Source organism: Protopterus annectens, chromosome 17.part0 (assembly GCF_019279795.1).
Source record: "Protopterus annectens isolate FY-2018-M chromosome 17.part0, PAN1.0, whole genome shotgun sequence".
In the NCBI taxonomy this organism is placed as follows: domain Eukaryota; kingdom Metazoa; phylum Chordata; order Ceratodontiformes; family Protopteridae; genus Protopterus; species Protopterus annectens.
Window position 1 is genome coordinate 234,344,817 of NC_056751.1, and position 13,696 is coordinate 234,358,512.

At 40.6% G+C, this 13,696-nt stretch overlaps 1 protein-coding gene across 1 annotated transcript in view; it reads right to left on the minus strand.

The window, feature by feature from the left end:
- Positions 1 to 1,804: 1,804 nt before the first annotated feature.
- Positions 1,805 to 13,696, minus strand: part of HSD17B4 (hydroxysteroid 17-beta dehydrogenase 4) — a 1,616,359-nt gene continuing 1,604,467 nt past the window's right edge. Inside the window, exon 24 of the mRNA XM_044059338.1 lies at positions 1,805 to 2,264. Within this exon, the coding sequence (XP_043915273.1) occupies positions 2,175 to 2,264 (90 nt within the window). The 3' untranslated portion in view covers positions 1,805 to 2,174. The remainder of the gene's footprint in view (positions 2,265 to 13,696) is intronic.

The following is a 13,696-nucleotide window of genomic DNA, read 5'->3' on the forward strand; positions in this document are numbered from 1 at the left end:
GTGACAGGATGGATATAGGACAGAAACTAGTTAGTTCAATAGAGCTGCCTCCTTTGTGGAAGGGGGTGATGTGAGATAGTTTCCATGTGGTTGGTACTTCTGCTTTGGATAAAGACCTACATACTGTCTGGGTAGGCGACTGAGCTGGCAGACAGTTTGAGGTAGTGTGGTGGAAGATTATCAGCTGAAGTGGAGCAGGGTTTTAGTTTTTGTAGCAGTTTCTTTATGGTATATTTGCTGTGACATATTTTGTGTCTTCTGCTTTCCTTGACTTCATTTTCCTTTGTCTGTTCTGCTACAGTGGATTCTTCTTCCTCTTTTGTCACAAGCTGTACATGGATCAGTACAGCTTTTGTAGAGTTTTCTTCATTCAGAAGCTGCTGGAAGTACTCCTATCTGCCTTTGAGGTCCTGTGGACTGATGAGCATATTGTTGCTAGCATCCCTTACAAATGGTGTCTGATGACTATGTTCTTAATCTTTCTGTTTTTGCTTTTCAACCTGATATAGTTTCTTTGTGAAATCTGAAGAGCCATTTTGCAGTGGCTGGTAGTGTTTCTCTAATGCTTTGTTCTTTGCTATTGCTGCTGGCCTCTTAGCCTGTTTGTTAACCAACCAGTATTCTTTCTCATCTTAGTTAATCTTTTATATTTCTCACTTTTCCTGCACTACTCCTTTCTTTTGATAACTTCTTGGACTTCTACATGCCTGCACCAGCTTTCGTTATGTAGGCTATTGCCATACCTGGTCCAGTCACATATCTGTTTTACAGTCTTCACATGTACATTGTTGAGAAATTGGCATTCTTCTTCTTCGATTCCAAATATTTCCTCTTTTTCTTGAGAGACTAGAACACTTATTACATCCTTGAACTCTTTTGCTTTCACGCCAGTCAACTTCCAGGTCTTCGCTCTAGTCTCTGTTGGCCTTAAAGACTTCTCTGACCACTGCAAACATTTGATCGTGGCCACTAGTGGTTTATGCTGCGGGCTAGCTGTTCTGCTGTGGATGACTTTGCAATCTCCGATTCTATCCCAGTTCCTTTTTCTTGCCAGTAGGAAGTCTACCTGAGTTACATTCCGACCACTCCTGTATGTGATCTTTTGAATGTCTGTCTCTTGGTGAACCATGACTTGGCCACCATCATACCATTTAACAGACAGAAGTCTAGAATAACCTACTCTTCTTTATTCCTGTTGCCACACCGATGTAGACAGAGGCATTTCTTATATCCTATTCTGTCTGCCCCAATACGAGCATTCAGGTCGCCCATTATCAATACCATCTCATATTGTCCTGCTTTACCTAGTAGGGTCCTGCAACTGCTACCTGAATGTACTCTTTTTCTCAACATAACCTTGCTGAGGAGCATAGGCTGAGATGATGGATATTGCCTTATCTTTATACTGGAGTCTGACTATCATGTGTCTGTTGTGTTATTTACAATTAGTATGAAACAAATCTAAGAAAAAAAGGAAATGATTAAATTCAAACACACAAAACTGTCTTTCCTTTTCATGCTACATTTATATCACAAATTAATATATATGTCAGCCATCTTAGATTAAAGGTACAGAAAAAGCTTTACTTATCTAGAAAACTGACGCCCACTCCTTGATATGCAACTTCAGGTTACTGCAGTATTACTATTACTGTAAACCACAACATTTTGCTTATGCCAGAAGCATCTATCAAAATGTGTCTTAGATGTCCTCAAATAGTATCACGACGAGACAACTGGCTAATAAAACTTGATGTAGTTACAAAAACAAAGTTTCAAAGAGATGAAAATAAAAGCAATTGTACAAGCAACAAGGATTTAATGTGTTTCCCATGAATTAGTTATCAAAAAGGTGTAAGCTTCAAGCTGCACATATAAAGATATATTTGATTATTTACAATTTTGTTATACCACGATTACGCATTCAGTATGCAATCATAATTTATAAGAGGTAAATGGAAACAACTGGTATGTCAAATGTCTCATCAGTGCAAAAATAATGACATTTCAAATAATTATTATTCAGTTTCTAAACAAATCAAATGTATAAGTTTACAAAAGTGCAGCACACACTACTGTTAGTTTGAAAGTGCCTTCAAAAGAAAAGGGACAGCTTATTAACGAAATAGTGACCTCTGTCGTTTGTACTCTAACATGTGTCAAGGTCTTGTTCTTCAAAGTTTTGCATAGTCTTTGAGGATCAGTTCCAATTTCTGACTCAGCATTACATTGCCCTTCACCTGCAGTTTGCCAGAAAAAAAGGCCTAAGATCAAAAACAAAAAACGGAATGTGAAATTAACATTCATGTTAAGCAAAAGTCTCCAGTGACTGTAGACATACTGACCCAATAGTTAATGTGAGGACAGAAACAGCTGAAATGACACAATGACAACAGATTGTTGGTTCTTTTTATCAATTTCAAAGGCATAGCATATTCAGTATTATTTAAACTGCAGTTAACGCAGTGAAGGAAAAAAAAACATCTGTGTTAATATGTACACATTATACACAGAACCCTACATTCTGACAGTTTAATGCACCAAAGAAAAACACATTAATTCAAACAGGTGTATAACACTTATCCATTTAGAGGGTGGTCATTTTATCAAAAAAAAAAAACTTAGCAATGTGCACAAAAACTAATTACTATCTACCATTTTTGCATAAAGAATTTTGGTTTGAGCTTTACAGTCATAATTAGCACATGTAGTCTTCTTTATAATGGACATGCATAAAGCCCATTTTACCTGTCTATGTCAACTTGACAGACTGTTAATAATGAGCAATATTAAATGCAGTAAATAATGCAAATGTGACAGCATTTCAAGACACAGTTTATTGGTTATTTAGTAAACATAAGTTTTCATGAATTTTATATGTCTTCACAGCCTTTAGCTACTCACCTGTACTATACATATGTAACTTATCACCTTGCACACTAGTACACTGCTAAGTTATGTCTTGGGGTCACAACATTTATCTATGTACCTGTGCTATACAGATATAACTTACCTTGCACATTATTTAATAGACTAAGGTACTATCTTGGATTGTTATACTAAAAGCAGATGTGTTCCCTGGATTAAATAATGCCATTAGTATTAAACCTATATTAGCTAGGAAGCAAATGCAATACTGCTAGTAGGTTAGAAAGGTTGCATACACTTTTTAATGTTCTTAAATGTTTAAGTTGTAATTAACAAAGTTATAATTGGATGGCTGTGTCACATGTTTTATTTGGTTTTATTATAAATTAAATTGTAATTAGGTTGATTGTTAGCACTGATGAAGGGTTGAACCCGAAAGCTTTGCTTGCTTTTGCATTAATAACTGAAACAGAGTGTCTACTTTGGGATGTGTTTTTTGTGGTATGTCTTAGACTCTCAGCTTGTGGAAGAATAAGCCGGGGGGGCAAACTATATGTCAGCCCATACTCTAAAATTATCCTTGGTATCTTCTTGTAAAGTTGAACTGAATCTTTAATTTTGGACCATGAGTTATGAGTGTGGGCCATGTAGTCCTCCTTTGGAAACTGGGTGTGAAGAAATGCAAACGTGTAATTCAGATATAGAGAGAATGAAAAACGTTGTACAAGAATCCTAATGTGTAGCTCATCACAGCTTTCTAGTACTGCAAAATGGTGCTGGGTGGAGGAAACTGCAGAACATGGACAAAGCAATGAGGAGGGAACAAACAGTTTGTGACTGTAAAGTGCACTATTTTACAATTAATACCTTTTAGAACCAGGGTCTTGTACTGTAAGTTCTGTAATAATTCAGAATTAAATGTGTGTTCATCTTCACTTGTAACATGTAACACAAACTACCTGGGTTTCATGACTTTTGGAAACTACTGCGACAGAGCTTATCAAAGAAGTTTTAACACCACTAATTTCTCTATTTATTTTTTTACATTCTTAAAATAACCCGCTACTCTGGTCACTGTTGTACAACTGACCTGTACTTAAAAAAAAAATAAATAAATAAATATAAATATGAGTACTGGTCTTCATTATTAAAACCACCTGAATTAATGATAAAATGTACACGTTCTACATAAGCAGAATCACCCACAAAAATCTCATCCCTGCCCAGCACTGAAAGAACTAAACTGGTTTGAACTACCCCCATTTACTATCTTATTCCCAACTTGCGACTACTCATAATCTCATCTATAAATCTACAAACTGTCCATCTCTATCAACTCTAATCCAACCACACAAACCAAACAGACCCCTTCGCTTAACCCAAATGCTGCCTCTCCACATCAGTAAATCCAACAATACAGTTAGTGACCATCTATTCTCAACCTGTGTCACCAGAGCATAAAATACCATACCTACCCTTTTAAAAACAGAACACCTCAAACACTTTAAAAAGAAACTAAAGTCACACCTGCAGAATCTATGGCTCTATCCCTGCACTAACCCTGGATATGCACCCCCATACTAAAGCATAATTCCACACGTCTTCCTACCCTTCAACTACTTCCTCTTATTTTGTTTTTTTTTACAACCCTTCTTCTTTATTCTCTCATCCACCCGATATAGCTGACCACTACCCCCTCACTTTCCTACCAACTTCATTTGTTCTTACATTCACGTTTAGAATTGTTTCCCCTTACATCCCCTCCTCCTTCACATTTTCAATCACTTCTAGTCATTCTCCATCTTTGATCAGTCTGTAGCCTACTACACCAGCCACTCACTGACCAGCAAAAAAAAAAATGAAGTATCAAAGAATGCTGTTTTCTGCAGATTTAGGTCTGTTTAATGGCTTTATTATGAAACTGCTTACTGAAGCATACAATGCTACTGGTCCAATGTATACATGTATACTGAGTCATGCTCATCATCTTCCTTTGCTCAAAACAACCTGTATCCGTGCCTTATAGCACTACCTGCAATGACTCCAGTACTATGCAGACTTTTCAAAATACTACTGAATGACTTCTATGCCATGTATAAATTTCTACAAAATTTCTTTATTTATTTACCAGACTATGGATACATTTGTAAAATCCTGTTTTTTTTCTATACTATTCATTAGACTATGTATTCACTTCTAAAATCTTGTTTTTTTCTACTCTATGTATAAATCTTCATCTAATATGTATCGTTTGGGGCTTTTCTCCTGGGGCCTCAGCTGAAAAGGGGACTCTGCTGAGTCTGACTTTCCCGGTCAACAAATGCAATAAATAAATTAATAAACAAAAATTCATAAATATTGTACTAAACTGTAAGTGTGCTACAGTAATTGTCATATGACTATTGCTTTTCTGTAGAAATCATCTTTACTGACCTTGGTACAAACACACCACATGCATATAATCATCAGGGAAGAATCCAGATCACCTAATCAAATTAAAATATAATACAAATATCTGTATCTTTATAAATTCACTTCTGTCATCTTACTAATGTATGATCTCAACACTAATTTAAATCTATACACAGTGGTGCAAATATAATTTTTACACATTCAGACCCATCTTGCAGACCCATTCCACCATTCCATATGTGCCTGTCCTTGTAAAGAGAAGCAATAATTATTTTTCAGACATTGGTTGAGTAGCGTTTGAAAGACATGCGTGCGTAAATGGGCGTGCCTTCGTTGAAGGCTGGGCGTTGAGCTGGCACCTCGGCGTTTCGTAAAAATCTACTGCCAATCATTAGCATCTGCTGTGGCGACCCCTTACAGGGAAAAAGCCGAAAGACAAACAACAACATACCATAATTTCTTAATCTGCAGACATAAAAAGACCATTTCCCAAATTCATTAACTTTAAACAAGTAAAAGTACAGGTGTATACCGCACAATACCGTTTCACTTCAATAAGCATTCACATAAAATTATGACATAACAAATGTCTCCCTGTTACATAACACAGATGTAGCTCCATCAAATAAAAACTTGTTTTCTAATAACTACTACAAAACATTAATGCAGCAAAATAAAGTGTTTTTTTTTTTTGTCCGCATGAAGTAAAAGTTAAATAACTGGCAAGGTCCCAGTCATGATCTTCAGTGGTCATACATCTTGTTTCAGTTAAACTTGCCTGCTTATTTATTCATCTGAGGTTACATAGAATATTACTTAGCTCATTTCTCCACTAAAAGAATGACAAACATGGGCCTGTTAAGGCATAACACCCCGATTTTGAATACTCTGTAATATATAAAGAAGTTATGTCTTACCATAACGTTCCATCTGTGTTGTCGAGCTTCATTTATTCTTGACTTGTGGATGTACGGTTCCAATCTGGCCGATATATAGCTCGCATTAGCCAAAAATCTGTCGAGCTGCTAGTCTACCCACAATGCCCCTCTCCACATTACCTCAGATCAAGTTTGCACTCATACTGAAGAAGGCACTCTCACTCCACTCAGAAACCTTGCCCACAGTATCCCTACCAATAAAAACACAGGGCAGGATGTCGCTCCACTAGAAATCCAAAGGTGGGGGTAGGCGGGAGGGATGCAAGAACAGATGAAGATCGACTACACAGATGGAACGTTATGGCAAGACATAACTTCTTTATCTGATGTTGTCAATCTTCAATTCATCTATTCTTGACTTATGGGACAGAGTCCCCAGCTACCTTAGATCCTGGGTGGCCCTATGGAAGAATATTCCTGAAAACCATAGAACCAAAGGAGGCTCTCCCCCTAGAGACCATATCCAGTTTGTAATGAGTATTAAAAGTATGTGGTTTAGGCCAAGAGGCAGCGGTGCAAATTTCTGACATAGAAGGTTTAGAATGATAAACAACTGAAATTGTCACAGATCTGGTAGACTGGCATAGGGAAACAAAAGTATACTTTCATATAAACAAAGGAAATGAAATCCCTTAACCATCTAGACAGAGTAATCTTAGACACAGGTTTGCCCAAGGCTGCACTTGCAAAGGACACAAATAACTGTTCTAATTGTCTAAGTTCTTTAGTTCTATCCAGATAAAAACGCAATTACCTGTGTATATTCAGAAGGTGCAGGCAGTATTCACATTTATTTCAAAAGTTTGGGAATAATACAGGCAAGTATATGGATTGACTGATACTGATCTCTGAAATCACTTTAGGAAGAAAGGTTGGGTTTGTTTTGAGTTACACTCTGTCTTTATAGAAAACTAAATAAGGAGCTTCGGAACACAGAACCTGTAATTCAGAGACTAGTCTCAACAAACTGACAGCTATGAGAAGCAATATTTTCCAAGAAAGAAATTTCAAGTCACAGGTAGTTGCAGGTTCAACCGGGGGTAAAGTAAGAGACTGCAGTACAACAGTCAAGTCCCATGGCAGCAGTGAATCCTTGAAAGGGGGATTTAAATGGATGGTGCCTTTAAGAAAAACTTTACAAAGCCTGCAGGAGATTAAAGGCTGGTCAACAATATCATTATGGAAATCTGAAATAGCTGCTAAGATAACCTTAATTGTAGAAGCAGAAGCTCCTTTATCAAAAATGATAGCTAGAAAAGTACAGTTTTGTACCTACCATAAATGTAGATGTCTGAGAGGTATGCATCTGCAGTCCTAACATATGGATTGTCCTGCCTCAGGCAGCCGATTCCAAAGTCTGGCCTCGGCGGTCTGGCCTCGGCTGATGTCGCACTTCACCCGACGTCATAGCTGCTGTCAATTGGGTATAAAGGCATCAGCCGACGCCATTTTCCTCAGTGTTTCTTGCCCCAGATGCCAGATGCCCTCTAGGAAGGCTAAATTTGGATAAATGCAAATGGTTCCAAACAGTAGAGAGCAAATAAAAATAAACATGTATATACATATATACAAACAAATACACCATAATAGATTCCCCCAACTAGCTACAAGATGGGCAAATACCCTAGGAGTACCACAGAGGGGAAGGAGGGTGGGTAATCCTGACTGCAGATGCATACCTCTCGGACATCTACATTTATGGTAGGTACAAAACTGTACTATGTCCTTCAAGGATGCATCTGCAGTCCTAACATATGGGTAGAATACCATAGCCAAACTGGGGAGGAGGCACTAAGAAGATTATGGTGTAGTTAAGATCCCTTGCAAAACAGCAGTGGCAAAACCTGCTCGGGATCTGGAGTATAAAGGCAGATTATAATGCTTGGCAAATGTATGCACGGAGCTCCAAGTAGCAGCCTCTAAAATGTCTTTGGTAGCCAAAGAAAGCTGTAGTAGTGGCTGTAGCCCTTGTGGAGTGAGGTCTGATGTTTTCTGGAGTTGTCTTTCCATGAAAAGAGTAATAAAATCTAATGCAATTTCCTATCCATTTTGAGATTGTCTGTTTTGAAATTGCTTTTCCTTCCATTCCTATTGCATATGCTACCAGAAGCTGGTCAGTTTTTCTATTGTTCTTGGTTCTGTCCAGGTAGTAGCGCAATTGCCTGTGCACATCCAAGGTATGCAGTAGTCTTTCCCCTGTTCTGTGGGTTGGGGAAGAATGTTGGTAGGTGGATTGCTTGGTTTAATGATACCCTGGAGACCACCTTTGGCATAAAAGTAGGATTAGTTCTCAAGGACACTCTATCCTGATGGAAGATAAGGAAGGGCTGTACTGCCATTAATACCTGTAATTCAGAAACCCTTCTTGCTGAAGTGATTGCAAGCAGGAAAGCAGTTTTCCAAGATAAGAACTGTAATTCTGCTGTTGCTGCTGGTTAGTGTTAACTTTTCTAATACAAAGTTCAGGTCCCATGTAGGCAAAGGTGGCTTCCTTGGAGGCTTTACATTTTTAATTCCTCTCAGAAACTGCCTGAGTAGAGGATGAGAGAAGACTGGAGGATCCATGTTGTATTCTGCTGAAATTGCTGATGCATGAATCTTAATGGAGGAGTAAGACAGGCCATTGTGGAAAAGCTCTGCTAAATATTCCAGGATGTTAGCTATGTTTGGCAATGATACATTTTCTCCTTTTGCTGCACTCCACATGAGGTATCTTTTCCATTTTGCTGAATAAGTTTTCCTTGTGGAGGGTCTGCGAGCCTCCAGGATAATGTCTTTAACCCTTTGAGATAAATCTGGGTTATTTTGTTTTATGTAATGTTCCAAGCAGCTAGCTGCAGTGTTTTCAAGTTTGGATGCAGGATCTTGAAGTTGTTCTGTGTTAGCAGTAAAGGAACTAGAGGTAGAGGCCATGCGACATACTCCTCAGTAGCGGGTACCAATGCTGCCTCGGTCAGTCTGGAGCTATCAGGATGATCCTTGGGTGATCTTCTTTGATCTTCAGTAGCACTTTGTGCATCAAAGGAAGAGGTGGGAATGCATATGTTGTCAGGTTTTCCCAACTGAAGGATAGGAGTCCACCTTCCAAGCAAGTGGGTGGTATGTCCTTGTGCAGAATTTTCTCAATTGGTGGTTGTGTGGGGATGCGAACAGGTCTATTTCTGGTAGTCCCCATTTCCTTGTAATGGATTTGAAGATGTCTGGATGCAGCATCCATTCGTGGGCATCCGTGGTAGTTCTGCTTAAGATGTCTGCTAGTATATTTTCTTTTCCTGGCACAAATATGGCCTGGAGCTGAATGTTGAGGTTCAGGGCCACATTCCAGAGGTCCATTGCCATCCGGCATAGAGGATATGAATGTGTGCCTCCCTGTTTGTTGATATACCACATAACTGTGGTGTTGTCCGTCCTTATCAGCAAATGACCTTGTTGAAGAAATGGTCTGAATGTCTGAATTGCCTGTTTTACTGCCAGCATCTCTTTTTGATTTATGTGTAGGTTCAGCTGGTCTTGTGTCCATAAGCCTTGTATGCACTTGTCCACCATGTGTGCCCCAACCGAGGTCTGAGGCGTCCGTGGTGATAGTCTGGCTTGGGTGAGGGCTGTGGAAGGCAGTCCTTTGTTCAATTGACAGGCCTGAGCCCACCACTGGAATTCTTGCTTCAGGCATGGAATTATTGGAATTTGGGCTTCTAGGCTGTGCTTGTGCTGAGACCATAAATTCCTTAGGTACCATTGCAATTTCCTCATATGTAGTCTGGCATGTGGAATCAATATTATGCAGGATGCCATGTAACCCAGGGCTTGCAGGACTTTCCTTGCTGTAAGCTGGTTTTATTGTTAATGCCATGAAATAGAGTGGTAGTTGCTTTTGCTTTTCTGCTGTGAGGAATGCCATTTGATTTGATGTGCCCAGTTCTGCACCCAAGAAAGTTATCCTTTGGGATGGTATCAGCCTTGACTTTTTTATGTTGACTGTGTATCCCAGGGCTTGCAATAGGTGAATAAACTTTCTCAAATCTTTTGTTAATTTGTTTTTGTTGTCTGCTTGTAACAGGCAGTCGTCCAGGTATGGATACATTTGAATTCAGCCTGCAATGAGCAATTACTGATGCCAGGCATTTCGTGAATACTCTGGGCGCAGTAGATAAGCCAAAAGGCAATGCTGAGAATTGATAATGCTCTGATCCTGCAAGAAATCTGAGGTATCTTCTGCAATCTCGCAGGTATGCCTCCTTGAGATCTAGAGTCACCAGCCAAGACCCCTTGCCCAGCATGGGAAGAAGTTGCTGTAGGGTCAGCATCTTGAATTTTGGAACAATGAGATATGTGTTCAGAGCGGAGGTCGGAGAATAGGTCTCCATTGGTTTTCCTTTCTTGGTACCAGGAAAAGTCTGGAATAAAATCCTTGTCCTTGTTCCATAGTACCTTTCTATAGCTCTCATCCTTAGTAAGTGGTCGATTTGTTCTAGAGCGTTTGTTTTTTGGTCTGGTGGTAGGTTTGGCATTCCTCTCTTCCTTGGTAGAGTATGGAAGTGAAACCTGTAACCTTTGTCTATTGTCTGTAAAATCCATTTGTCTCCTGTAATGTAATGCCAGTTTACTGAAAATAAGGCTAGCTTTCTGCCTAAGGGTGCTTCTAGTTGTTCCCTGGTAGGTGGTATCAGAGCCAAGTCACTGTGACTGTCCTGTGGAAGTGGTAGTGGCTGGATCTGTCTCTGGTGGCTGCCACCCCTGTAGGCACCTCTGGATTGACCTCTGCCTCTTATTTCTGCATCTCTGTGCTCTGGTGGTGTCTGGAAAGGACCAATTCTTCGAAGGCCAATTCCTACTAAACCTCGGAGGCTGGACCTGTAAGAAATCCTTGACTGTTTGGACAGATTTTGCTTTTTCTTCCACCTTCTTTAATACTTGCTGTGCAGGGGAGCCAAACAAACTGTGTTTTTCCATGGGAGCATCTAGTAGCTTTGACTTTACATGGTCTGGTAAGGATTGCTCTTTTAACCATGCATGCCTTCTGATCACTGTACCAGTCATAGCTGATCTAAAGGAAGCCTCCAGTGCATCATAGCCCCATTTCAAGGAATGATTACTGACCTGCTGAATGTTATGTACCAAATCCTGAAGGGACTTACGGTCTATAGGTTCAGGAGAGGACAGTTTTTTATTTAGCTGATCTAACAAACATTCCTGATACTGAATCATGTGGAATTGACAGTTTAAGGCCCTAGCCGAAAGAGTTGCAGAAGTATAAACTTTTTTACCCCATCTCTAATGCTCTAGATTCTCTTTCAGAGGGAGGGGTTCTTGGCAGAGGCAGCTGCTACAGCTTTGGGGCCCTGTGAAATAGTTTCAGGATCTGCAATAGGAGCCTTATACAAGTGATAATGTGTGTCCAGGACCCTGTAGTATCTGTCGGGCAGCCGGGGAAGAGAGTCAGGGCAGTACAAGCATCATTAAATGCATCATCCACAACTGTAAGTACTGGAGGAATGGCTAAAGGCCTATGCTGTGGCAAATGTAAAAGGTCCTAAGCCTTTTCCTAGAATCTGAAAAATCCTGGCCCTGCCATTGAAATTGTTCTCTCATAGCATGCAAGGTTTCCCCAAAGAAAATTCCTCAGGAGGAGAGGCAGAAGGAATGGAGTCTTCAAGGCCAGAGTCCTCATATGGAGAATAAGGGCCTTCTGGAGGATTTGAGTTTTCTGAATCATCAGAGGAATAATCTGTAGAAACTGGCTCAGGGGCTCTGCTCTAGGCCTCTTCTCTGGAGGGATGAGAGGCCCTGTCAGGGTGAGGTTGGGATCCCTGATCAAAGAAATGAGATCCTCTGCCAGGCTATGCATTTGTGTACTAGAGCTAGGCCTGTGTGAGGGGGTTTTAGTTGGCAAGGCCTTAGAAGATTTAGCTGCTTTAGCCCTAGAAAAGCCTTGATAGACATGGATGCAGGGGCCTAGCAGCTCCACGTGCAGGAGTAGATATGTCTAAGGGAATAGTATATGATAAATCCTGAGAACCTGCAACAGCAGGTGGAAATTCAGTAGCCGATTCAGCCATGCTGGATGAGGCCTCGGTTGGAGGCATGCAAGGAAGAACCGAGGACTTGGTTTCAGCTCCTCTGCAAGACCGATGTCTAAGTGCCCGTGAAGGGAAGAAGCACAGGCTAGACACAAGCTGCTGCGGGTCTGGTCTGGGCCTAAGCAAGGAAGGAAGGCAGTGGAAATCCTTATGAGGGTATTTTCCCCACAAGTTAAACAGTTATTTACTTTTCTGACATCGGCTGAGGCAAGAAAGAGTCCCCAATGGGGTACTTAGCTTTTAGAAGTCTTCGGTAGTAATCTCTGGTTCTGACCGACCGCAAACAGCTTCTGCAAGAAAGACTGAGCGCCGATGGGCGTCGGCAGATGTCTTTATTCCCAATTGACAGCAGCTATCGACATCAGCCGAGGCCAGACCACAACCCATATGTTAGGACTGCAGATGCATCCTTGAAGGACATCTCTAGAACTTTTTCTACTGGCACTGAAAGAGGATCCAGACCATTATCAAAAGCCCAAACAGAAAATCTCCTCCATTTAGTATGGTAAAGATTCCTGGTGGACGGTTTATGGGATGGCAAAAAAATGTGTTGTACAGGAGAAGGAATTTCATTATGTTTGGTGACTAATGAAATTGGAGAAACCAAGCAGTTAGCTTGAGGGTCTGACGATTGGGGTTCACTAGTCCCTGAGGATGGGAAAAAAGGTCCGGAACTGGGTCCAGAATACATGGGTTGTGAAGTACATGAAGCCAAAGGAAGGGAAAAGTACAGTTTTGTACCTACCATAAATGTAGATGTCCGAGAGGAATGCATCTGCAGTCCTTACAAATGGGTTGTCCTGTCGTCAGGCAGCATTCCAAAGTCTGGGTCTGGCTTCGGCTGGTGTCGCACTTCACCCGACGTCATTGCGGCAGTTATTGGGGTATAAAGGCACCACCCGACGCCATTTTCCTCAGTGTTTCTTGCCCCAGATGCCAGGTGCCCTCTTGGATGGCTAAATTTGGATAAATGCCAAAGTTTCCAAATAGTAGAGAGCAAACACACAAAATAAGCATGTATGTACATATATACAAACAAATACACCATAATAGATCCCCAAGCTAGCTGAAGATTGGCAAATACCCTAGGAGTACCTCAGGGGAAGGAGGGTGGTAATCTGACTGCAGATGCATTCCTCTCGGACATCTACATTTATGGTAGGTACAAAACTGTACTATGTCCTTCAAGGATGCATCTGCAGTCCTAAATGGGTAGAATACCATAGCTAAACTAGGGAGGAGGAAATGTGAAGATATTATGGTGTAGTTAGGATCCCTTGCAAAACAGCAGTGGCAAAACCAGCACGGGATCTAGAGTATAGAGGTAAGTTGTAATGCTTGGCAAATGTATGCACGGAGGTCCAAGTAGCAGCCTCTATAATGTCCTTGGTAGCCACCCTT